The 26,985-nt window shown below is 32.2% G+C and overlaps 1 protein-coding gene across 6 annotated transcripts; it reads left to right on the top strand.

The window, feature by feature from the left end:
• The first annotated feature begins 3,305 nt into the window (after nucleotides 1-3,305).
• LOC141676868 (glycerophosphodiester phosphodiesterase GDPDL3-like) lies at nucleotides 3,306-6,602 on the top strand. Of its 6 annotated transcripts, none has more exons than XM_074482586.1 (9): nucleotides 3,306-3,861; nucleotides 4,108-4,184; nucleotides 4,275-4,433; nucleotides 4,524-4,802; nucleotides 4,943-5,076; nucleotides 5,214-5,273; nucleotides 5,451-5,503; nucleotides 5,613-5,678; nucleotides 6,320-6,602. In XM_074482586.1, exons 3-9 carry the CDS (start codon nucleotides 4,382-4,384, stop codon nucleotides 6,378-6,380), a joined length of 705 nt encoding a protein of 234 aa, XP_074338687.1. In that variant the 5' UTR covers nucleotides 3,306-3,861; nucleotides 4,108-4,184; nucleotides 4,275-4,381; the 3' UTR covers nucleotides 6,381-6,602. The 6 variants fall into 6 exon arrangements, with proteins under 6 accessions (XP_074338687.1, XP_074338686.1, XP_074338683.1 ...); XM_074482585.1 differs by having other exon boundaries at nucleotides 4,512-4,802; XM_074482582.1 differs by having other exon boundaries at nucleotides 3,308-3,861; nucleotides 4,509-4,802; nucleotides 6,320-6,601.
• The last annotated feature ends 20,383 nt before the right edge of the window (nucleotides 6,603-26,985 follow it).

Below are 26,985 nucleotides of genomic sequence, written 5' to 3'. Positions count from 1 at the left end.
ATCATGTGCAGGGGTCTTATACTCAGATTTTAGTTTGTATATGGAGCCATAAATCTATACCTTGCATGTTATCTTTGCCATATTATATTCATAATTTTGGTACTTGGCCTGCTCGAGTTCATGAATAAGCACTACAAGAAATTTGCAATCACACAACACCTATGAAACAACGGTCGACCAAAAAACCGTTGCCCCAAATTAGGAGACGACGGGGAATTTTTTTTCCGCGAATAACTGTTGTTAGACAACATGTAGAACAACGGTTATAGCAGTTTTTCGAAAGACTTGTCTCTGTGGCATCCTCTTATCGAGGTAGACAACAGTTCTTAAATTGCACTGTTGTCATAGATCTTTAACATAACAGTCCAAAACCGTTGTTAATAAGCTAACCTATTGTAAACTCAGACAATGGTTTTGGACTAATTTGAAAAAACAGTTGTTACAAAATATACATATAAACAACGGTTTACGGAGTCTGTTGTATAAAGGAGTCAACAGAGAAGCATCATACAACGGTTTTACAATTTTGACAGAATAACTGTCGTCTGTTTACAAGAATCATGGCACCACCTGATTGGTGGAAAATATTTCACTTGGATCGCTGAGTTGGCAAAATGAGAGTCGTTGATTGATTTTACTTGGATTGCTTAGTTGGAAGAATGAGAACCGTCGATTGTGAGAATTTATCACACAACGGTATTTTGCAGAAACCGTTGTCTAAAATCTAAAATTCAGATTGATTGATAATTAGCGAAATAATCTTTTCAAATGATTTTTTAGACGATCAAACCTTACGGATGTTAACATATATTGATTTTAGCCATGTAAAAAAATAATAATAAATTTCAAAATTTAACTTGCTTGACTTTATAAGGAAAATGAGGTAAAAGTACAACTTCCTAAAACAAGATTCGTTGCCGATTAACGAAATAAATTTTTCAAATGATTTTTTGGGCGATCCAACCGTACGAATCTTAACATATATTGATTTTAGCCACGTAAAAAAATAAAATAAAAATAAAATTTATCTTGCTTGAGTTTTTAAGAAAAATGAGGTAAAAGTACAACTCCCTAAAACAAGATTCGTTGCTGATTAACGAAATAATTTTTGAAATAATTTTTTGGACGATCCAACCGTACGGATGTTAAAATATATTAATTTTAGCCATATAAAAAAATTATAAAATTTTTTAAAATTTATCTTGCTTGGCTTTATAAGAAAAATAAGGTAAAAGTACAACTCCGTGAAATAAGATTCATTGCTGATCAAGGACATATTTTTTCAAAATATTGTTTGGACGATCCAACCATACGGATGTTAAAATACATTTATTTTAGCCATGTAAAAAAATAATAAAAAATTTCAAAATTTATCTTCCTTGAGTTTTAAAGGAAAATGAGGTAAAAGTACAACTCCCTAAAACAAGATTCGTTGCCGATTAACGAAATAATTTTTTGAAATGATTTTTTCGACGATCAAACCGTACGGATATTAACATGTATTGATTTTAGCCATGTAAAAAAATAATAAAAAAATTTAAAATTTATCTTGTTTATGTTTTTAAGGAAAATGAGGTAAAAGTACTACTCCCTAAAACAAGATTCGATGCCGATTAACAAAATAAATTTTTTGAATGATTTTTTGGACGATCCAACCGTACGGATGTTAAAATATATTAATTTTAGCCATGTAAAAAAATAATAAAAAATTTCAAAATTTATCTTCCTTGAGCTCTAAAGGAAAATGAGGTAAAAGTACAACTCCCTAAAACAAGATTCGTTGCCGATTAACGAAATGATTTTTTGAAATGATTTTTTCGACGATCAAACCGTACGGATGTTAACATATATTGATTTTAGCCATGTAAAAAAATAATAAAAAAATTTAAAATTTATCTTGTTTGTGTTTTTAAGGAAAATGAGGTAAGAGTACTACTCCCTAAAATAAGATTCGATGCCGATTAACGAAATAAATTTTTTGAATGATTTTTTGGACGATCCAACCGTACGGATGTTAAAATATATTGATTTTATCCATATAAAAAAATAATAAAAAATTTCAAAATTTATCTTGCTTGACTTTATAAGAAAAATGAGGTAAAGGTACAACTCCATGAAACAAGATTCAATGCTGATTAACAACATATTTTTTTAAATGATTTTTTGGACGATCCAACCGTACGGATGTTAAAATATATTGATTTTAACCATGTAAAAAAATAATAAAAAATTTTAAAATTAATCTTGTTTGAGTTTTTAAGGAAAATGAGGTAAAAGTACAACTCCCAAAAACAAAATTCGTTGCCGATTAACGAAATAAATTTTTCAAATGATTTTTTCGACGATCCAACTGTACGGATGTTGAGATATATCAATTTTAGTCATAAGAAAAAATTATTAAAAAATTTTAAATCCATCTTGCATGTGAGGATTAGAAAATCCGGTAAAAGTACCCCTCCCGACAAGAAGACTCGTTCCCAATTTACAAGATTAATTTTTAAAATAATTTTTTAGACGATCCAACCGTACGGATGTTAAGATATATCAATTTTATTCATTAGAAAAAATTATTAAAAAATTTGAAATCCATCTTGCATGTCAGGATTAGAAAATTCCGGTAAAAGTACCCCTCCCGACAACGAGACTGGTTCCCGATTTACTAGATTAATTTTTAAAATGATTTTTTTGACGATCCAACCATACGGATGTTAAGATATATCAATTTTATTCATTAAAAAAAATTATTAAAAAATTTGAAATCCATCTTGCACGTCAGGATTATTAATTCATTTTTTCAATGATCCGACCATACAGATACGAAGATATATTGATTTTAATCATACGAAAAAATTATTAAAAAATTCAAAATAATCTTTTATGTGAGGAAATACTGTATTGAGATATATTGATTGTAATCATAAAAAGAATTATTCATAAAATTTTAAATTTATCTTGTATGATTTTTTGTTGAAAATCGAATAGAAGTGCAACTCAAAAAAATAAGACTATTTCTTGATTAATTAATTAATTTCTTAAAAAATGCTTTTAGGGTCATCTTGCAAAATGTTAATATATATTAATTTTTGTTATGTAGAAAAATAATTTAAAATTTTCAAATTTGTTTCAAATAATTTTGTATATAAAATTATGTGAAATTATTTAAAATAAAAATTATTCTATTAATATAAAGTAAAATACAAATAAGTATTTAATTATAATATATAAATAAAAAAATATTTTATGATTTTTTTCATTTTCACACAATTTTTGGTTTCCCCCTTTAATTTTGATTTCCCACTTCCTTCTAATTTTCATTTCCCCCTACTTCTCCCCTTCCCCTTTCTTAGATCTGACCCCTCTTCTTCTCCTCTTCTCCTCTTCTTCTCGTGCTTGTCTCTACTCTTCCATCTCCCTTAACCATCTCCCTCACCCAATCTTGTTTCTCTTTAACAAAATTGCATATGAATTGCATATAAGTTGTTTATCATTTGCTAAGGTTAGGTTCTATGATTGTTGTGCTTAATTTACTCCATGGGAACAGCTTCTATTCCCAACTTGCAGATTAATAATTGAATTAAAATCAAAGAGAAAGGCATTCGGGGGAATGAATATGAGTAGTTGTTGTTCCACCACTTATCTGACCACCCCCTTCCTCGTTTTGTTACTTCCTCTCTTTCCAACAAAATCACCATCTCAGTAGCTGAAGTTGAAAATGATGATGTTTTTCACGATTTTATGAAGGATAGAGAGAATGAAGATTTTGTTACTAAGATTATCGATAGTCTCTGGCTCAGGGATGTCAAACACATTGTCAATGTCAAAACTCAACTGCGCTCTCACTCGTCACAACTGTACCAGGAGGTCTGAAACTTGTTACCCTCTTTTTTCTTTTTTATTATTATTGTTGAGTTATAATTTCCAGCTTATCTTGTAATTGCTGATTGATTCTAGTTTTATAGTCCGTAGATGACGAAAGTGAGGGCGGGTTCTTAAAACTGAAAACAACCAGTGAATGGGTTCTTTATGTTAATTGTTGGATTTTTGATATACCCTTTTGAATTCTTGATGAATCTTGCTGACCCCTATTTGTGATTTGTGTGGTTTCAGAAAGGTAGTTGTGGTATTGGAGGAATTGGTATTGGCCATACAGTAAAAAATGAATTTTGTTCTTCTTGTTCTTACAAGTATGTTTCGTCCCCCTTTAATTTTTTAATGCCAATATATATGGGATCATGTTTATGTACTAATCAGGTGAATTGGATTTGTGTTTTTAGGGAATTTTGTTTTTGTTTTAGTGAATGTTTAGGGAATCACATTGCAACTCTTATAGCCTCCAGGGTTCTCTTTTACATTGCAACTCCCACTGCTTCTTTGCTTGTACATGCTTATTACTCATGCTGCTAACACTAGCACTGTGTGGAAAACTTTCAGTGGTACTATTTCTACCCTTCTTTTGGTAGTACAAGTTGCCCTGTGCCTGTCAATTTAGATTTATAATTCTTTGACAGGAGATGCCCCTGTAGCCATCGCACGTGGTGGCTTTTCTGGGATATTTCCTGATTCCAGTATGATCGCGTACAAGTGGGCATTGTTGAAAGGTTTGCCCAATATGATTATGTGGTGTGACGTGCAACTCACAAGCGATGGAGTGGGGATCTGTTTTCGGGAACTTACTCTTGACAGTGATTCTGACATCTCAAATGTTTTCAACAACAGCAAGAAATCATACATTGTGAATGGTGTCAGTACAACAGGATGGTTTTCAGTGGATTTCACCCTGAGTGCTCTCAGCAATATATCATGTAAGTCAATTTTTTAATTAGTCTTGTTGGAGATTTCATAAGACTTAATCATGGGAAAAAAAGAGTTGCCAATAGTCTTTATTAAAATGATGACAATGATTTTTCTGGATGGTAACAATCTTCCTTGTAAACTTGGACAGTAAGCCAGGGAGTTCCCTTTCGGCCACATGAGTTTGATTCCAGCTCTTTTCAAGTAGTTACTGTTGGAGATTTGGCTGGGCAATTGAATTTGGCTGGGCAGTTGAAGCCACCGGGATTATGGTTAAATATTCAGGTAACCACTAAACTCCCCATCATATTTGATATCAGATTATAAGAGAATACTATCAGATTATATGAGAATACTAAGAATATATTTGTTTTAGGGAATCACATTGCAACTCTTATAGCCTCCAGGGTTCTCTTTTACAGGATGATGGTGGGAAAAAGATCGAGCTTAAGCCTGGGTTTTATATGGAGCATGATGAGAATGTTAGTTATTGCTTTGAATACATGCTGCTACTATAAGTTTATCTGGAATTTACTAATTGCCTCAAAGAAAAATGAATTACATGTTCCTCATTACATGTTAAAAATAGTTCTAGCTTATTTAAAAAGTTATATACTCCCACTGCTTCCCTGCTCAAACTAATTCTTTATGCTGTACAGGTCGGGGCCGTTGTCGTTGGATTCGATCGTTATTTTAACTATTACAAAGTCCAGTAAGTTTTCCCCCAGTTTACATTTCTAGTAAAAAGTAATTTTTGCATCTTATTTTATGCCTACAGAGTTCCATTGAAGGGAAGTTATGACAGAAAATTATGTTTTTAGCACAAATACTGCATTTGCCTTACCTGGATCATATGACAAGGGTGACGCTCATCTATTAAAATTTAGGTAGTCTTAGGCTCCATTTGTTTTCGGAAAATACTTGTCCGCAAAATGCTTTTTCTGTGTTTGTTTGACTTTCAGAAAGAAAACTTCAATATTTTCCTGTGTTTGTTTGGTCTTTTGGAAATTAAATATTTTTCAAGAGAGCAAAATTCGTTCAAGAAAAGTGATAAATTTGTGGAAAATGACTTCCCCTTTTCATGACGGGAAAACATGTTCCAAAATGAACATTATCTCAACGTTTTTGATAATTTTTTCGGTAACAGCGAAATAACGGAACATTTTTCCCGAGATTTTTCATATTTCTCAACCTCTCTTTTAGTTGAAAATAATTAATTATACACAAGAACACACAAACTCTTAGGGTTAGCCATATATTAAAAATATCAAAAATTAATATTCTTTTATTAAGTGAATGTTTCTATATTTATTATAAATTTGTATATTAGATACCCTCCTGGCCATGATATTGCTTGTAGTGGTTGATGTTTATTATCTCTGTAATGCTACTGGCTGTATCTACAAATTGGGTGAAGGCATAATATTGTTAATTATAGGTTTTACTCTTTAATTTTATTTTTTTCTGCCTTCTTTTTAACTGTTCTTGATGTTCTATATATTCTTCTCACATTTAATTCTTGATGCAGAAAACCTTCATGTATATATGATACTTGGAACAAGAACTTGGTGGGCAAGAACAAGAACTAAGACTTGGTGTGCTAATTGGAATGATCATTCCCTTGCTTGTTTGGAAAAATAGACTAAATACCTAAGCAAACTATTTATTGTGTACATTAATAAGCATGTTTAGAAATAAATTTTTTAAATTATAGTTGTAATTCTTGTAGAGAACCTTTGTATTGTTGATTTAATTTCAATTGTGAAATAACAATTGGATTACCATAATACCATTTTATTTTAAAATTGGTTTATTTTAAATAATGAGATTAATTTTCTAAAGATTTGTGCACATATTTTAAAATAAAAATAAAAAAACTGTTTAAAAAAGTTTCAACAATGGTTAATATAGAATACCAGTTGTGCCTTATTGATTTTAACAAGTATTGAAAAATGCTGAATAGACTACGAAAAATCTATCTTTCAGACAACGGTGCAAAATTGTTGTGTGTTTATAAATTTCTTGTAGTGATAGCTAAAACACAATACCCAAAAAACAAAAAACCGTTGCCTAAAGTATCTCATACATTTGTTTCTTAATAAAAACCATTGTGTAACTAGATGAAATAAATACATAAACTGTTGTAGGAGTCAATTCTCATAACACTATTTTTAACTATTGTGCCGGTAAATTGTTACAACTGCTAAAAAACTGTTGTTTGTAGAATATTATAAAGGGTCATATGCGTTGTGTGAATAAAAAGAGACAGAGGCTTTATATTCAGTTGTGTGATATATTTGTTACAATGGTGTGTAACCATTGTATGAGTTCCAAACACACCGCCCCCGGATAGACAACGAAAAATTCATCTTTTAGACAACGGTGGAAAATCATTGTCTGATTCAATATTTCTTGTAGTGAAGTTTAATAACTTTATTTGTATTTAATTACATATGGCTTGATTTGCATCTATTAATTATATCATCAATTAAATAATAGTAGTTCTGATACTGTAAAATATTTTTAAGTGTATTATTTATCACTATATCTTTTTAAGTCCTACTATGCACTAATATACATTTGTATTATTTTTGTAATTAATTATTTGTACAATCATGTTAACTAGGTGTCTAGATATTAATTTATATCATTTATTTATCCAGCTAGCATGGTACATTACGTGCATGTGTGAATTTTGGCGTCGCTTAAAGATATAGTGATGATATATTTCTTGCTTATGGTGTCAAAATCGGTAATGTAACTTCTACTTGGGAGCTGTAAAATTATAAATTATTATATAAATTTTATGTTGGCTAATTACCGATTAATTTGGAGCTACATATGTTAAGTATTAATAGATTTAAAGTATTAATAATATAGACTTCCAAATGAAACCTACAATATAATATGTTATGTTAGTATAATAATGTAACTTGAATAGATTATTAATTTATAAATTTATATAAATGAACATGGTCAACTAGTGTTTTGTGCAAGGTCGAAATAAATGACCAGGTAATAATATATTCTAAATTTATATTTAGATTGGGGCCGTAAATTTAGCGGAGCGTTTACGAATTTCTTTAATATTAGAGTTTTCGATATTCGAGGTACGGATTCTGTCCCTTTTTTATTCAATGTTATTCCTCTTGTCCATATTATTTATTTGATTCGTTCCGTTTTATGTTCTGTTCATTCCGTTAATATTTTCTTTGACCGTTTTAACTTCCGGAAATTGTTTTAAAAATTGATCTTGAATTTTTTTGATATTTGTTTATGCGGGTTTTAAAAATTATTTATGACACCCTCTGCTTTGGAAATATGAATTATTTGTCTCAGGTGATTTTAAAATTTTGCGAGAATATTTTTATTTGACCATTAGTGATATAGGGTATATCGAGTTAACCAGCTGTAGGGGTACTACATCCATGTCATTGCGGCACCAGTGACACGACACTTCCGTGACAATGTGATTGGTCACGGCGTATCCTTCTGTTAGCTCTTGAGAGTCCTTCTTTTAGCTCTTGGGAGGAGCTTTTGTGTATTTGATATTTGTTCAGGATACGTGGGTGCACCCAGAGTTTGATTTATGATTTGATTTATGGTGACGTTGTATATGCTGTACACGTTAATCATTCCGTTACACGCATTAGGTACCCTATGATGTGTGTATTTGTATCTGTTCTGATCTCGGTATGAAATATCCTAACCCATCGTTGTTTCAGTCATGCTTATTTTTAAAATATTGTTTTATTATAAACTGTGAAATTTTTGTTTTATAAATTATATTCCAAATCTGTACAAGGCGTTTGACTCATGCCGTATTCTTTTTCTGGAAGGTGCTTAGGGGAGTGTGGGACTGGGTGATGAAGAGTTCCCCTTTATTTCGTTCTTAGGATTTCGGACTTCTATCATTATTAAACTTAATTACTCATTAGAGATTTCAGCATTTATATTATTCGTTTAGACAGTTTGGAGATTTAATATAATTTTTGGAGATTTTTAGACTGTTTAATTATTGTTTATAAATATATTAGTGCTCTGTGTGCAGGTTTATGGATTATAAGTAATATCTCCTTTTATTATTAAAAAGGGGGTGTTAAAAATCTGCTAGGCCTTCTGGTCAAAGAACAAATGATGTAAATCCTGATGTAGCACAAAAAAAGGGTTTTGTACAAGCTTCTCATTCTTCTTAACCTTCATATTTTGTTAAAAAAAGCTTTTACAAGCTGAGTCAGAATCAGAGGATGTGGATAATGCTACCTTATCATCAAAATTCAAGAAGTTAAATCCTGATTCCACTCAGAGTCCAGTTAGATTATCAACGGATGAGGGCGGTGATGCTATTCAAACTGATTCAGGCCCGAGACTGAAGATCAAGAAGAAGAAATTGGTCAAGACCTACATTGCTCAAAACCTGATGCAGATCAAGAAAGAAAATGCTGAGGAGACACATGGTGCAACTAATGGTACTGATCAGTGGACTAGTCAAACTACTGATTCCCCTCTAACAATTATTGATTCTCCAGTAGAGAAGAAAAGAGTGAGGGAGGTCACTCATGAGCAAGTAGAAAGATTTGTCAAGAGGCTACAGAAAAAGGGTTATTTCCTGAATCAAGCACACAAGAGTATCTCAAAGTAATACAACATCTACTATAAATCCTGATCCTGTCACACAAGAACCCGTACTTCAAAGTAGTATAGAAGACTTTATTCCAATGAAGCCTCTTGCTGAAAAGTCCATTCAAGAATGGCACACTGAAGCGACTGCTAAGATAACTGCTGAAGCTGCCAAATTTAGAAAAATTTACAAGTCTTTCCAGAGTCATTCTTCAAAGTATAGAGCTGGTTTTCAACTTGGAGCAACACAGGAGTTTGAGAGTGAATTTGAGGAGAGGATTCCACAAGAACCTGAATGTCAAAGTCATCTAGCAACTCCTGAATCTCCAGCCCCACAAGAACCACTACCTCAAAGTGGTAGTGAAGGCTTAACTCCTAATTCAATTATCTTAGTTGTTGATCCTGAATGAATGGTACATCCAACACCAACATCAGCTAGACTTCTTACAATTTAACCTTTGGATGTCTACACAGAAGCTGATCCTTCAGAAGCCAAGGTATAAATACTGATCTATCTTTATCAACATTTAATTTAAATACTGATATATTTTTATCAGCATTTAATTTAACTACTGATTTCGTATTATCAGCATTTATTACTAGTATAAGTCCTGATGACATGAATATGATTAGACCTTTACAAAGGAATACCTCTGGTCATATGATCACAGACAACTCTATTCAGCCACCTCTTATTTCTATAGGATAAAATAATCTGAGCTTTTTATGTGAGAATGAGAGAAAAGAACTAGAGAAAAACAGAATTAAAGAGAGCTGGGTTCCTTACCTAGCAAAAGAAGAGGTAGATGAGTGTCAATATTTAGGTAATCCTTTGAGGAAACTCTGACTCTTAAAAGTTATGAGATGAGTGGTGTAAGAAGTAGTGAGACTATTTTAAAAGAATATATAGATTTAAGTATTTTTGTTGAAAATTTTGCAGGTGCACAGTATATTAAAGATACAGCTGCTGAACAACATTCTGTAGACCCTCGGATAAACTTTGATGTACCAAGTGATGATATTCTCACTACGGGTCTAAGTACTGACACTTTCCTGTAGTCCACTTGCATCTCTATGTCATCCACTGCAACAACACATATTCTTGTTAAAGGATAGTCCACTCAATCTATAAGTCCACCTTCTATTATTCTCCCTAAACCTGTTATTGATGTAGATGTAGAATAGTGCTTTTAAGCTGAATCTATCATTGTAGAATTACCATAACATTCAACTAGTACTGAGGTCTTAGAGATAATTGCTGAAGCTCCACCTCATATTCCCACTATTCTTGAAGATTTAGAGTTAAATGCTGCAGACATGGCAGTTTCTAAAGCAGCTGATTATCACATAGCTCCAATTCTTGATGAATTGCTAAATACTGATGTTGGAGATGAAGTAGCTCAGTTAGTACAAGAGTCAGTTGCTGATGAAGCATTTGTGTATGAAAGTCAGTCCAGTGATGGAGAATATATTAATGCAGACTTAAATCCTGACGAGGATGACCTTTTCTTTCCTGAGTACATGCCTAAACATGAAAAGAATAGAAGATTAGCTCAGATTGAAGCTAATAAAAGTAGGGAGTTTTCTAATACATAATGGAATTCTAAGTGGAAGGATGCTCTATATCCTATCTCAGTTGTTACTGCTTCTAAACATCTGGAAAGAGCAGAACAGAGCATTGCAAATCCTGATATTCTGACACATCTCAAAGCTTCTACAATGTTAATCAAATCAGTCCAACATACTCAGTCTCAGGCTAATTCACAAATTGATAAACTCAAGGAATCTTTTTTTGAAACCAAGCTGACCACGACCAAAGAGATCCAAAAGCAATTAACACCCATCATTGCTAGACAAGACAAAATGGAAGCCAACCAAACTCAGTTGGAAGCTACTCAAGCTAAGATGTCTAGTCAATTGGATGAGGTACAACAGTCTTTGGAGCTCATTATTTCCCTCCTACTTTGTGATGATGCCAAAAAGGGGAGAAAGTGTTGAAATATAATACAAGTAGCTCCAGCTGAAAGATGTTGATGACAAGGATGGTCTTGGTGGAGATGGTCAAGAAGGAAGCCATAAGGACTTATTCTTGAAGAAGAAACAAGGTGGAGATCTGATTGGTTAGTCATTCTAGACAAGGTGGAAAAAGGAAAAGATCTAGAAGGAAAGTCTCAAAGACAGTGCAAAGTAAAGAACTGACTGTGACTATATCTCAAACTCTGAAAGTCACAAATATTGATGAAGACCAAGGCATTATGGAGATAGAAGATGGTGCTAAAGCAAGTTAGTATCTACAAACATTGAAGGTGAAAGGAAAGAAAACAACTATGTTATACAAGAATCCAAAGATTTAAGCATTTGATTCTGAGGTGAGTAGAAAAATATTTAAAAGAGAAAATCTTAGAGTTAATATAGAACAACTTAGGCTTTTGGAGGAAGAATACAAATCTTTGAAGTCAGCAAATACTGATGATGTCTTACCTTATGAAGATATTCCCTAGTAGCAGACCTACAAAGGCGTGGTTATCAAGGAGGTCAGTCAAACTGATATTGAAGGGTCTTTAAGGTCTCAAGCAATTCTAAATGCTAACAGAAGTTATAAGAGGAAGTAGAATATTGGTAAGAAGTCAAAATCAAAGCCTAAGGCTAAATCCAATAAGAAATTAGCATCTAAAGTTTCAAAATCTCAAATACTGATAGATCCAAACTATTCAGTATTTTTAGCTCATGATGATGCTGATGATCAGAAGATTCAAGAAGAAGAAGCCAACCAGTTTGACAAGAAAAGAAAGATGATTCATGGAGCTGATTAGGCTGAAACATTAAAAGAAGTAACAACCTTTGAAAATGCTCAAGTTGTAGAAGAAACAAATGCTGAAGCTCAACCAGTCATAACCTCTGATACTAATCAAGTTGTTGATAGTTTAAGTAAAAGACAAGCTGAAATCATAAATCATGATTCAGAGAAATTAAACTCTGATATGCTAGAGTTGACCTTGGAAGAAAGAAGAATCCATTATGGAGAAGAAAGACACATGCACTAGTAAGAAATTCTTCTGAGACTATAAACAAGATCTACAATGGAAATTCTCAGTCTAGAAGAGCTGGTAGAAGAAGTGGCTTGGGACTTCCAAATGCTGATAATTTTGTTGCTAATGCTTTGATTCTAAGGAAGCCTGAAAATCTGACAGAAATTGGTGATAATACAAAGCTTAAAGATTAACATAAAATTAAATCAGTACAAATTATAAATGATCTAGTTGGTGAAAAGCTAATCTATTTTCTGGAGTCTGGAAGAAGATTGAGACTCACTCAAGAGCTTTTGAAAAATAAACCATGGCAGGAGTTGAAATTTGTCACTACATTTCTCAAGGTAACCAACTCTACTACTTCTAGATGGTCTGAATTTTTAAAGAATTTAGTACACATGAAGCAGAAAGGAATGACATACAATTCCAATTATGTTCCAAAATACATTCATGAATCTGGACATACTGTTGATATGCCTACTGGAGGAGCCAAAGTGATATAATCTTTAGGAAGGGAAGTTCTTACTTTCAATCTTGATGGAAAGAAAATTAGATATCTGGAACTAGACGATTTGGGACTTGGAGGATCAAGTCTACATGACCTCAGAGCTGCTGTTTATCAGAATGATGAATCTAGAGAAGAGCTTAAGGATATCAGACAGAGAATGAAAATATATGTTAATGTTCTTGAAGGTCAACTAATCAAGAAATTCCTTGATGAAGCTATTGACTATACTGAAGTTCAAGAATGAAGATAAAGTTTGGAAACACTAACTGTAAGAAAAATTATTTGTTTGAATTTCTGCATTTAGATAGTTTTGACATCATCAATTTAGAAATTTTCCATGTTTTATAATGCACAAGTTGGGGGAGATTGTTAAAAAAAATTGATTATATCAACTTATAAACTATCAGAGTTTATTATCATCATTTGATATCAAAGTTTAGCAGAAGATGACGTCATCAGCATATGTCATCAACATTTGTTGATCAATAATTAATATCAGTATTTGATCGCTTCAGTTAAAAGTTGGGAGATATCAAAGAAGGAAAGGTTTTGCATAATTCAAGTCGGTGAAGGACTTTACTTCTAGTAGCAATCAAATTAAGGATATGTTTTATGATTCCTTCTTGTAATATAATAGGATTCCCTATTTGATTGTTTAGTTGTACAGTATATAAGCACATATTAGGTTAACACTTTATGTGCCGCATATTGATATATCTTTTATGTAACCTAGCACCTCTCAAGAATATCTGTTCATCCTTTGAGAGATTAGTTGGTAATCAGTTTTTATTATTCAAAACAAAACTGTTTATCCTGTCAAGTGTTTAATTTTATTCATCTACATAAACTATATTCACCCCCTCTACAGTTGTATTAAGGACCTTAAACGGTTCATCTCGTGAGAGAGGTAAACTTTGTGGGCCAATATTCCTTCATTGTATGTATCCCTTTGAGAGATATCTGAAGGCGTTTAAAAGATATGTACGGAACCCGGCTCATCCTGAAGGCTGTATTGTTGAGGCATATGTTGCCGAAGAGGCGGTGGAGTGTTTGGTGAATTGTGAAAAAGCTACCGTAAGAGTGTCACAAAATGCAAAGTATGAGCAGAATGCAAGACCTCTATCTGGTCTGACATTGATAAAGTCGAGCGAAGAGGAACTGCATCTAGCATATTTGTGTTTTCTCCAAAATACAAATAACATTAGGCCATATTTTGAGTAAGTGACTGACATTTCAGTGTGTGTTATTTCATTATTTTCTGCACATTGATTAATATACTAAAAAATTGATTTTCTCGCAGTGAACATATGGCATCATTGATGACAAGATACCAACAACATGAAAATGACGAAGTCTAGCTTAAAAACCAGCAAAATGCAGAATTTCATAAATGGTTTGGAAAAAATGTATGATTGTTATTTGATTAAAAACATCATAAATAGGCCTAGTTTATATTTTCATGGTAAATGTATTTGTTATTTGTTTGTTCAAGTAAACAATTTTTTTTATAGAAAATAGTTTTTTTTTTAAATTTGATTATGATGGTTAAAAAATGAAATAGAGTAACTTGAAAATATACAGGAACACATTTAGTCTTATTATTAATTTTAATATGAAAATATAATTAATTTTAATCAATTTGTTTTAAATAGATTGAATCAGAATTGTTGGGTGACCATAATAATGTACCTGAGGAAATAAGGTGGATTGCGGAAGGGCCCAACAAGAATGTCCCTATATTTAGCGGATATAGAATCAATGGTGTTACGTGTAGCACCAAGGAGCGTGATGATACTCAACAAGTTCAGTGTAGTGGCATATGTGTCATTGTAGATACAATGCTTGTTAATGGTAAAGAGAAGAATATTGAACATACTTCACATTCCTACTATAGAGTTATAACAAGAATATGGGAGTTAGACTATAATAGATTTAGAGAACCAATATTTTGTTATATTTGGGTAGATATATGAACCAAGGGGTTATGGTAGATGACTTAGGATATATAATTGTTAATTTGAACAAATTAGCTTTCGTAAATGATCCTTCTGTGCTAGGAAAACATGTTAAGCAAGTTTGTTACATTGATGATCCTCTTGAAAAACATTGGTATGTCGTGTTGAAATTACCGGAAAAGAACTGTTATGAACAATGTGATGATGAAAATGATAAATCAGTAGAAAAAGGGTTCATCACCCTTTACCATTATAATGTGATATTTTGGGGATATTACGACTAACCGCATAGATATAATTACAAATATAACTGAAAGATTAAAATTGCATAGAATATTGAGCGGTCCTTCTATCAAGCGTTAAGCGCTCCATATTGTTCAGTTTTTCCCATAACTAGCATGGCCACTTCGTCCATTTGCTGCTCATAACGATATTCTTCACCTCGATCATCATATCTTCTACTTTCCTCATGCCCTTGAATAACTCTTTCCATATGTCCAACCACTACAAGAAACAAGGCTAAATTCGACCGAAAAAAATCAGTCGAATTTAGCTTAATTCGACCGCGCGCGGTTGAATTTACCTAATTTCGACCGATTTTGAATCGGTTGTAATAGAGGGAGTCGAATTTAGAAGTTCGGTCGTATTTAACTAAATTCGACCGTCGGATTACGACCGAAAAATTACATTTCGACCATCATCATCATCCTTTCGACCATCATCATAAGGTCGGGACCGGTCTCTGGGAGGTGATCCGCTTCTACCTCACCTATGGCTATGATCTCATGAATTTTTTTCTCCCTAAAGGTGGCTTACTCGAGGGAGTCCTTCTTGGAGGAGACCTTTGATATGAAGAGTCCCTTTGCACTATCATTCACTTCAAACGTTCTCTCTCTAGGGCATTTTCTAATTTTTGATCGTCTAATGCCCTCATCCACACATAAATCTAATCGTTATCTTCTTGATGATCTTGAGGGCGATGATGTTGGCCATTGCAACCAAAAGTTCTATCATGCACCTGGTTGAATTCTTTTTCCAAATTCCCCCCGAAGAATAATCCTTTTATATGAAGTTGAGAATTTCCATTATTTTGGTTGACTCATCACGTGCGGCGGCATGGCACATGACTCATTGAGCCTATAGGGTATGAACAAGTTTCAATAATTTTTCGAAACTATTTCAGGAAAAACTTGAGCAATTCACCAAGTGAGAATCAGAAATTTATTTGAAATGAAATTAGTCACTTTTGTTAAATTTCACAATTACCTTCGCATCATCCATTTTATGGCTATTTTATTCGGGTCGTATTGAAGCATGCTGAAAATTCTTCTGAAAATAAGTGTGGAAGACGCAACCTATACGGTAATGCATTCACCCTTTTAAAATTATGGCAAAGAATAGGTGGTTAAATAGCCCTCTACCAAATTTATATCTAACAGTTAGTAAAGCGCAAGCTTCTTTTGAAAAAAAAATTATCGTCCTTTTATTGATATCCCTAGTACGAATACCAAGAAAATTAAATTTGAGTGATATGGGTTCCGGTCGTAAAAGTTTATCATCAAACTCTTGCTTAAAACAAGAATTCATTCTTACCAAGCCGGAGGAAGTGGCCATATTCAAAAGTGACAATATTCTCATGTGTAAGATCATACCCAAATGGAAAATAGTAGGGGTACAAAATTGGTTTCCAAAATATTTATAAAATGACAGTGTCATGTCATTTTGTAACAATTTTTTAAATTAATTAATAATGCCCCTCACCCATGTCATGTCATTTTGTAATAATTTTTTCTAATTTTTATTCCTGTGACATTACTCATCTAAGAATACTTGCAAACCCTTGATGAGAAGAAAATGAAATTAACTTGAAAATAATAATTAATAGGATGATGTGTGAAAATTGGGTCAAAAATATTAATAAGGATTATAGGGAAGAAAATATTTTATTAAGGTTGTATTGTAACATATTGTCATATATTTTTAAATTTTAATTTACAATTAACTTTATAAAATAATATTCGACATTCTAATTGTGAAAAAAATATGAAATTGTGTCAAAATTGTTATAGATATAAATTGATAATATTGAATACCCAAAACAGACTTTTAAAAAAATGCCGTTAGATTAGGGTTTTGGACTAGGGTTTTTATCACTACATATACTTAGGACCATCCTTTGTGTAGACATCATTCCGCCACCAAACTACTTTCTATTCCTTCAGACAATGAGATCTAAGAAATTCAAGCCAATGGCAACTCATGAAAGCACAAACCCTGACACCATCCCTTTCATTCCAGAAGAAATCATGTACAACGTGTTTTTAAGGCTGATTTTAAGCATATAACCTACGGGTTTTGCTACAATGAATTAGACGATGATTTTAAAGTATTTTCCGTAGCTACCACTGATTGGAAACATGAAATGTCAGTTTATAGCTCGAAATCTGACTCTTGGAGATTGATTGGAGATTTTGTTTCTTATAGGCTGCCGTCTGGAGGGCACTTGGGAAATGGAGCTATGCACTGGCTTGTCACTCCCAATATGCAGCTTAAAGACGTCCGACAAAGGTTTCCTTATATTATTTCTCTTGATATAATAAAGGATACATGTCGAGAAACTATGCTGCCAAATTGTGGAGAAGCTATAACGGCATGGAGTGTGGGTACTTTCTGTGAAAACCTTTGTGTACTCCGCAAGATGTACGTTGATGCCCGTGTAGAGTTATGGGTAATGAGAGATTGTGGTGATCATGACTCATGGATAAAATTGTTCACCATCCCACATATGGATAGGCTAAATCGCAGCTTTATGTTACACCTACACCTATCTGCACTTCTGTAAATGGTGATAATATTATGCTTCTTGTGGATTCAACCATAGTACTCTACAACACAAAGGATAACACATTCAGGGATCTGCTTAACAACAGAAGTTGTCTGAGTTCAAAAGTATATACCTATGTTGAGAGTTTAGTTTCACCCTGCTTGTAAACATATCAATTGAAAAGAAATTAAAATATTTATATTTACATGTTTGTTCATATTACTTCTTCAGCATTTTGTAGACTACTCTAATTATTTTTTCGGATATTTACAATTATTTTAGCATCATCCATTTTTATGGCTACTTGTAAAATCGGTAAATTTTAATTAATTAATTTATTATATATTAGTTGTTAATTTACATAAATAAATCTTTTGTAAAAACAAAAATAAAAAATATTTACTTATATATTTGTGTTGCATGCTATTCATTATTCAGTGTTTCTGAGTATTGAACTAAGATCATTACCGCTAGATTATCAATTTTGTAAGATTTAATTTTAAGCAGTATATTTAATTCATTTTCATGTGATTAATTGCTGATTAAATTAATAGTTTGCAATCTAAAAGAATAGAAATGAAAATAAAGAGAAGGTTAGTAACTAAATTGGTTTTGTAGTGTACACTACTTCATGTACACCGACTTCGGTTATGGTACTCGATTTATTTGTTTGCTATAATTAAGTGTTTGTTTATTTTCATTAAACATGTATTATGTGTATTAGTGTGTATTGCCGATTGTTTTGAATAAAACTGTTTATCAAATTTTTAAGAAATTTAAATTTGGATATTTGTTTGACTTGGCTTGATTTAATAAATTATAGGATTTGTTCGTGTATTAGTATTTAGTGTTCAGTAGGTTTTAAAGTAAATATTTTTTTACTTACTCTTAATTTTCGGAAAAGATATTTCAATTGTGTTTTTTAATTATAAGATGTAAGTACTTCTAATTTCGAAATTATAAGATATAAGTATTTGTAAAATTTAGATTCCAGTCTCTACGTTTTGAACTCGTTCGTAATTTACGCTATATTTCTGAAACTAGTTTTAGATACCCTTATTAGGCACTTGGTTTCGACCACTGGCAAAGTGTGATATAAAAAATAAGAATAAGAATAAGAATAAGATGTCGGCTACTAGCAAAGTGTGGTCGTAGATCAAGACTGTGGTATTTATAAAAATTATCATTTCGTTCTGTTTCGTTCTGATTTACTATATTTTGCTTTGTTATAAATTCTGCTCCGTTCTGTTTAAATTCTGAATTTTAAAATATAAAACTTTGGGTTGAATTTATTTTAGAAATAAAATATTTTGCAAAATTAATATTGTTCTGTGAAAATATTTTTTATTAAAAATACCTGTTAATTTTGAATTAAATAGTTAGTTAATTTGTATTTGCTGAGTTTTGTAGCTCACTCCTTTTAATATTTCTGGTTTGGAATATTTGGAGCATATTAAGAATAAGGAATGAGAACTATATGAAGATTTGTGCTCATTAGATTCGTGCTATTTGAATAAAGACTTTCATACCTTTAGAATAAATTTGAATTATTAGTTAGACATTAATTATTAAATTTGTGGAGCTGTGTCTCCGTTTTTATGATTTTGGATTATTGAGTGTGACCGCTGCTTTGACCTTCGTGATATATTTTAAATTATCAAAAAAGGATTTAATTTATTTAAGTTTTTATATTTAGATTTAATAGTAAGAAAAATCGAGTTGTTATAGTTGGTACCAAGAGCAGGCTGTCCTTCAGAGCCCTAGGATGTGATCCTCTAGACTATCGTATAGTTCTTACGAAATTTCATGGATTTAGGCATTTATTTGGGTGATTATTTGATATACTTGACTTTTGTGCTTTTTGAATATTTGACTATAAGTTTAGAAATTGTTTTATGTGTTTTAGAAAAGATGGACGGGGAGAACGGTAACAACCAGAACAACAACGAAAATCAGAACAAAAATGACAATCATGAAAATAATGATAAGGAGGAAACGTCTTTGACCAGATGGCTGGAACTCTAGCCGTGCTTGTGAATCAGCAACAAACGCCAAATATCGTTTCTCAGTTCAAGCATTTGAGCCCGCCAACTTTTGATGGAGCTACAGACCCAGCTATCATCGAGATGTGGATACAAGAGATGGAAAAAGTTCGGACTTCTAGGGAGCAATGAAATATAAGGTGAACTTAGCCGTGTACCAATTGCAAGGAAGCGCTTATGACTGGTGTCTCATGGAATAATGGAAGAACGAGACAGCAGTGAGATCGAGAGCGGCTTGGCGGAATTTGAAAAGGCGTTTGGAAGCTGAAATAAGAGACGGTTCGCGCAAACTGGTAGACAATCTTTTCAAGGGGGACCACATAAGAAGCCACACATGTACGATAATATTGGAGGTCAAGGTGATCGAGAAAGGTGTTCGAGGTGCGGGAAGAATCATCCCGACAAAGTCTTCTGTTGGAATAAAGGTGCTTGTTTTTATTACGGAGAAGTAGGACACGAGATTTCAAATTGCCCGCACAACCTACTACCAAGGAATGAAGCAGATAACAAGATGGGTAAAGGACGTGTGTTTCAGCTCACAAGAAATGAAAACTATCGTAATTAAGGTATGATTTCTTTTCTTTAGTGACTTATTTAATATAATTTATTTATGTGAATTTGGGGATCAATTTTTTTAAGGAGCAATGAATGTCAAATCTGAAGATTTTAATCAATTTAATTATTATATATTAATTTTTAATTTAATTAGATAAATATTTTTATTTTAGAATATTTCAGAAACTTTTTATACAAGTTATTGAAGTTGGGAAAATATTTGTTGTTTGTGGAAAAAAGTGTGAGAATAATTAGAAAATCGACATTTTTTTAGTTTAGGTAATTGTGTTTGTCAAAAAATATTATCCTCAAAATTGAATTTATAAATCGGGTCAATTGTACAGATCTTTTATTTAGATTTTTCTGATTTCGTATGTAACTAGCTTATAAACTGTGCAATACACTGATTTTTATTTTTAGATTTCCAAAATTATCTTCCATGACCTGTTTTCTTTTTTTAGAACATGACCTCCTTTCTTACTTTTAAATCTATTAACTCTAAAATTATATAAAGATTTTTAATTGTAATAGATAAATATTAAGTGAAAATAATATATAGTTCATATTTCAATTATTTTGGATTTCTCTTGAGTTCTATAAATTAGATTTTAACGATTTTATAAACGACGCAAAACTCACAAAATTATCCTTATTTCATTGATGGGTTACAAGTATTATCCGACTGAATTTATCTACAGAGTGAAGAAACAATATAATTACGAATTTTGCAATAATTTTTTTAATCAATTTATGATACCTACTTATTTGTGGTTTAGATCATAGAAAATAGAATATTCCTTTATTTTATATCATCGGTTATCATGTATTCAATTTAAGATCTATCAGTTCTTATTATATTGGCTAAACCTAATTTGGTTAAGCCTCCTTAGGCTGAGCCTACTGAGTCGTGACTTATTGGGATGAACCTTTAAGCTGACACTCATTGGGCTGAATCTTTTTGAGCTTAGCCTTAATGGACCGAGAGCTGATATTTATTGCCAGAGCCTTTTTAGCTATACTTATTGGGTTGAGCAATATGCTTCAACATCTAAAGAAAACTATACAAATGCACTTATATCTTTCTCACATCCAAATTGATTACATCAATATCCGATCCATAAGCTTTCTACAAGTACATATACTTTTAACTCTACCATTCACAAAGAATAAAAGTGGCACATGACTCCTTGAACCTATAGGGTATGATCAAGTTCCAATAAGTTTTTAAACTATTTCGGGAAAAAAATTGAGCAATTCACCAAGTGAGAATCAGAACTTTATTTGAAATAAAATTAGTCATTTTGTTAAATTTCACAATTGCCTTCGCATCATCCATTTTATGGCTAATTTACACACGTTTATTAAGCACGCTGAAAATCCTTCTGAAAAACAGGGGGGGGGGGGGAAAGAAGCAACCCATAGGGTAATCTTTGAAAAAATATTATTAAACAAATATTACTTGTTTTTCCTTCTGCAAGGAAAGCTTTCGTCTGAGCAACATTATATTATATTCACCCGTTTAACTTTCCCTATGATATTTTGCTCTTCATATCTTTAAGTTATTTCTACAACCTATCATTGTATTCAAGGCTTTTTTAGGTTGAGTGTCTATCCTCTAACTTTATGTTTAGGTTAACCTATGAAAGGACCTCTAGCCTTTAATCCATGATCGACGCATAAATAGGTCTTTCACCTTCCCAGTTTAAATTTTATATTTTCTATGCTGGTGGTTAATTCTCTTAGTACCTCTAAAATATAGTCCTATATCATTAACCATTGATCTTTTCCACCCTCAACATTTATAAACTATTCTGAGAATATATCCTTGTTGAACATTTCTCTTGTTAGCACTTCCACAATTTAACTTTCAATGGAGGTTTCATGGGTTAACCTTTCTTCCAACTATTAAAAAATTCGATACGGGATTGAATCATGTTTGATTTTGCTTGCATCATATGCTTACAAGCATCAAGTAATCTAATTCAATAGATATCTTTTTGAACTATACATACGCATTATGAGATAGTCTGTATGCCCTAAAATTTCTTAAAGCTTCATTTACCAATTTCTTATGTTTTAACTATGAGACTGCCATGGGTCTTCGTGAGTCGAATATATATATATATATATATATGTATATACACCATCAGTCCCTGGTATTTTCCTAGTCCACAAAATATGAGTCAAGAGCATTATCTATGTGGCCAAAAATTCATTAGCCTCTACTTCACGTTAACAAGTGATGCGGTCAGTTGTCTTGGCCTCCTGTTGTTATGAAAGTGTTGGAGAAATTTACTCCTTCTTTAGTCAAATGATGTAATGAATTTCGGGTACATGGTGTGATAGCAATCCTGAGAACTTTCCTTTAAGTATATCTCAAATAGTTGACACATGGTTTTGTCATTATTCCCATCCAATCTCTTCAGCCTTTCAAATCGAGTGACATGCTTGTTGGGATCATCACCCTTACCATTATAATATGATATTTTGGGATATTACGACCAACCGCAGAGATAAAATTACGATTATACCTGAAAAGATGAGATTGCTTAGAATATTGAGTGTTCCTTCTATCAAGCATTAACCGCTCCATATTGTTCAATTTTCCCACAACTAGCATGGCCACTTCATCCATTTTCTCCTTATAATGATATTCCTCACCTCGATCATTGTATCTTCTATCTTCCTCATGCTCTTGAATAACTCTTCCCATATATCCAACACTGCCATCCTTTGACCATCATCATCCTTTCGACCATCATCATAAGGTCGGGATCGGTCTCGAGGAGGTGATCTTCCTCTACCTCACATATGGATCTAATCTCTGGATTTCTTCATCTCCATAAATGTGGCTTATCTGGGAGAGTCATTCTTGGAGGATAACCATGAGATGAAGAGTCCCTTCGTACTATCCTTCACTCCAAACATTCTCGTTCTAGGTCATTTTCTCATTATTACTCGTTTAATGCCCTCATCTGCGCATAAATCTGATCTTCATCTTATTAAAGATATTGAGGGCAATGATGTGGGTCATTATGCCCAAGCGTTCTATCAAGGATAATATTTTTGTCTGAAGTTGATAATTTCCATTTTTTCGACCGGGATTTCGATCATGATGGATTGTTTACCCATCCTGTGCGGCGGTGAGGCTTAGTTCTTCTAATTTCACTGCTTGGGCCAATTTCAGTGCTTAGATAAACATGATGGGCTTGGGTAGAGCTTTCATATATGTTGATAGTGGAATGAAGACGTGTTGCATCTGTCCTTTCATAGTGGTTAATTGGTGGATGATTTGTGTGGTTATAGTTCTTTGAACAGGGTTGGAGGTTATTAAAAGTTAAATTTTGATGATGATCCTATATGCTTCCCGCTGATAGAGCCAAAATATAAGGCTAATTTCGTTAGTTTTTCAGCATCAAAATTGAATTTATAAATCGGGTCAATCGTATAGATCTTAATTTAGATTTGTTGGTTTTGTATTTAACTATATTATATACTGTACAATGCACAAATTTTTTATTTTCACTTTTCAAATTTATCTCGCATGACCCCCTTTATGATTTTTAAATATATTAACTTGAAAATTATATTGAGATTTTTAATTCTAATGCATTAATATTAGGTAGATACTCTGGGTTTAGTCCAAGACAAAATAATAGATACATGTGTGTATATAGTAAAATTAGTTGTACAAAAAATATAACCCATCGTAAAGGCTAAGTATAGGCATAATGCAAGCATATAGATATTAATTAAGCCCATAAATTTCTTCACAGGTTTACTACTTATGATGTTTTTATACTCATATCATCCATTTAGATATTTGTATTCATAAAAAAAGTTAGTTAAACACACATACAAATATACACACTCTCATACAAAATGATATAAGAAACTCTACACCTAACCTTATGTAAACCATTACAGCCAGCCTATAACACTCTAATATTCTCCATACTCCATATCTAAAATCATGTTACCTATAAGGTAGAAGGTCTTCAAGTCTAAATTTAATTGATCACGTCTCATATCTTGTTAGGAATATGTTGTAGGCTTGACGATATTTTACCAAAACACCTTAGTAGATTTAATTAAGTGCAGTTGTAGCTTTCAACGGATAATCTTACTCTGTCATTCGTTGAAAGAGTAGCTTATATTTAAATAAGTTTTTTGTAGCACATTCCTGTATACTATAATGTCTTAGAGAATTAGAAGTTGTAGGATATTATAAGTCATGTTGGCTACTAGAATGATATGCAAAATAGGTTGGCTAATTGTAAATATTAGATGCCTTGTAATTTTGCATAAATGAAATTGAGTCAACTGCTATGGAAAAACTTTTAACAAATGTTTCTACAAGGCTTCAACGGATGACCCAAGTTTCAATCAATGGATGATCCAATAGAGTCTCGACGGATAATCAACAGAGTCTCAACGGATAACAAAATCAAATAAGAGTTGATAGCGACTTAATAGTCACATGGGTTTATTGTATACAAAAGGAATGTGGCAGCCTATTAGCGGGATTTTGAGAACAAAGAAGCGTTTCCATTTCCATGCTTACTTGAAGAAATACAAAGATGCTAGATAGAGATATGAAGAGACATGTGATTAGACTTTGACATTTATATTTTATTAGTTTATCTTTTTCATATATAACTTGGTGATATATAAACCAAGAGTAGCAAGTAGATAACTATCGATTGAAACTGTGAAATAGATACGGCAAAGTCTTTTAAAAAATTTCTCATTTCTTACTTTGTAAATTTACTTGTAAGCAGCTGTGTGAATTCTTGTATCACATTGTTCTCAATCAATATATATCTCTGGTGGAAATATCAATCCACCAGAAAGTTTTTTTAATTCTTGGTGTTTAATAACTTTATATTTTGAATACATTCATATTTCATTTCGCACATTTGCATATTCAAACACTGATATACTTTGATAAAAAAGTTTCTTCAATTTTGAAAAGAAACCAAGAATTACATTCGACCCCCATTCTGTAATTCTATTGTTAGATTTTTTGGGAATAACAATTGGTATCAGAGCCAGCTCTTGACACACTAAGAGTTTAAAGATCAAAACAAACTAACAATATGAGCAGAAAGGATGTTGGAGTGAAGATCCCTTTTATGGATAAAGACAACTATCACCATTGGAAGGTAAAGATGCACCTTCATCTACTCTCACAAGATGAAAGCTATGTAAGATGCATAGAGAATGGTCATCAAGTTCCTATAAAGATATCAATTGATGTTGAGAATGCTACTAGAAATGAACATACTATCCTAAATCCAAGGTCAGAATGGACTGATGAAGATATTGAAACAGTTTACAAGGATAAGAAGGCCGTAAACATTTTGTTCAATGGTCTTAATGGTGATATGTTTGATAATGTTAGCAACTGCAAGACAACAAGGATTTTTGGCATACTATTTAAATCATATGTGATGGAATTGAACAAGAGAGGGAAAATAAGATATAACTCTTAATACAGCAATATGAGCACTTTTGTAATATCCGGGATATATCGTGTAATTATTTTTGATATTATTATGTGTGCCCAGTATCTATTCTGTGAGTTAATTGTTAAGTGTTATCTGTACTTGAATATTCAAAAATAATATTAATTGAGTATTTTAATTTTTATATGTCCAAAATAAAATATAGATAATTGTCATATCTTCCTAATTATTTTTATGTTGATTTATAAATTTATAAGAATCATATGAAATTTCTAAAATCTTTTTCCGGGTAATTAAAATCTATTTTATAAAAACGGGAACCAACCGACGTCAACCGTTGTTACGTTTTTGGAACCCAAAACTCTTCCGAGAACTCCTTCCTAACCTAATTATAATATTCTGAGCATTTTTCATGTTTCGACTTTTTCGATCCGGCTTACGGTTTGTCCTGCGCGGGTCCCGGCGCAACATTTTCGATACAATACTCGTTTCGGTAAATCAATAAAACCCGTATTTTCGATAAACGGGAGCTTTTTATTAAACTATCCCAATTATCACTTCGTAATACGTGTAACCAGGCGCTGAGACCAAGATCGCAGTACAAATTGTACTGATTTGGATAATTATCCCGAAAACCGATACCGTTTGGATCAGTTTTTACAGATAAACGTACTGTTTTATATCCGGAATGATCCAACGGGATACAAATTTTCCGTAATTATAAATAGCCTTTTACCGTATTTTATTTCGTATCAAAATCATTTGCAGATAGTTAATTATATAATTTTCAGAGAAAAACCCTAATTACAGAAACTGTTCTAAGAATCAAACAGCAAAACGAAGGCGTTACCGATCTCTGTTTTTAAAGCTTGAGTAACAAAATGAAGGATTTGAGGTGTTCTATCAGATTCTGAGCTTTATTTCACTGGAGAAATCAAGGGTATTTTTCTAAAAATTTATTTATTTTCGAATTTATTTTATTAAAGATATGAATTTTTGTTTGGATGATTGTTTGTATGATTTGATGATTGCATGTTGTAGAGCTTGTTTTCCTGATGATTTTCATATGTCATACATCTGATTTGGAGTTCAATAACATGTTCAAATTTGAGTTTAATTTTCGAATTTCAAAATTAGGGTTTATAACCCGTATGAATGTTTTCAATTGAAATTTGGGGTTTTTTGATTCAGGG

Source organism: Apium graveolens, chromosome 8, assembly GCF_009905375.1.
Source record: "Apium graveolens cultivar Ventura chromosome 8, ASM990537v1, whole genome shotgun sequence".
Lineage (NCBI taxonomy): Eukaryota > Viridiplantae > Streptophyta > Magnoliopsida > Apiales > Apiaceae > Apium > Apium graveolens.
Note: the sequence above shows the minus strand (reverse complement) of the source record. Positions and strands in the feature narration are given on the sequence as shown.

Coding starts and splice junctions, on each gene's coding strand:
- LOC141676868 (XM_074482582.1), top strand. CDS start 4,382: ATGCTTATTACTCATGCTGCTAACACTAGCACTGTGTGGAAAACTTTC. Junction 5,504..5,612: donor TTTAACTATTACAAAGTCCA/GTAAGTTTTCCC, acceptor TTATGTTTTTAG/CACAAATACTGCATTTGCCT. Junction 5,679..6,319: donor GCTCATCTATTAAAATTTAG/GTAGTCTTAGGC, acceptor TTCTTGATGCAG/AAAACCTTCATGTATATATG.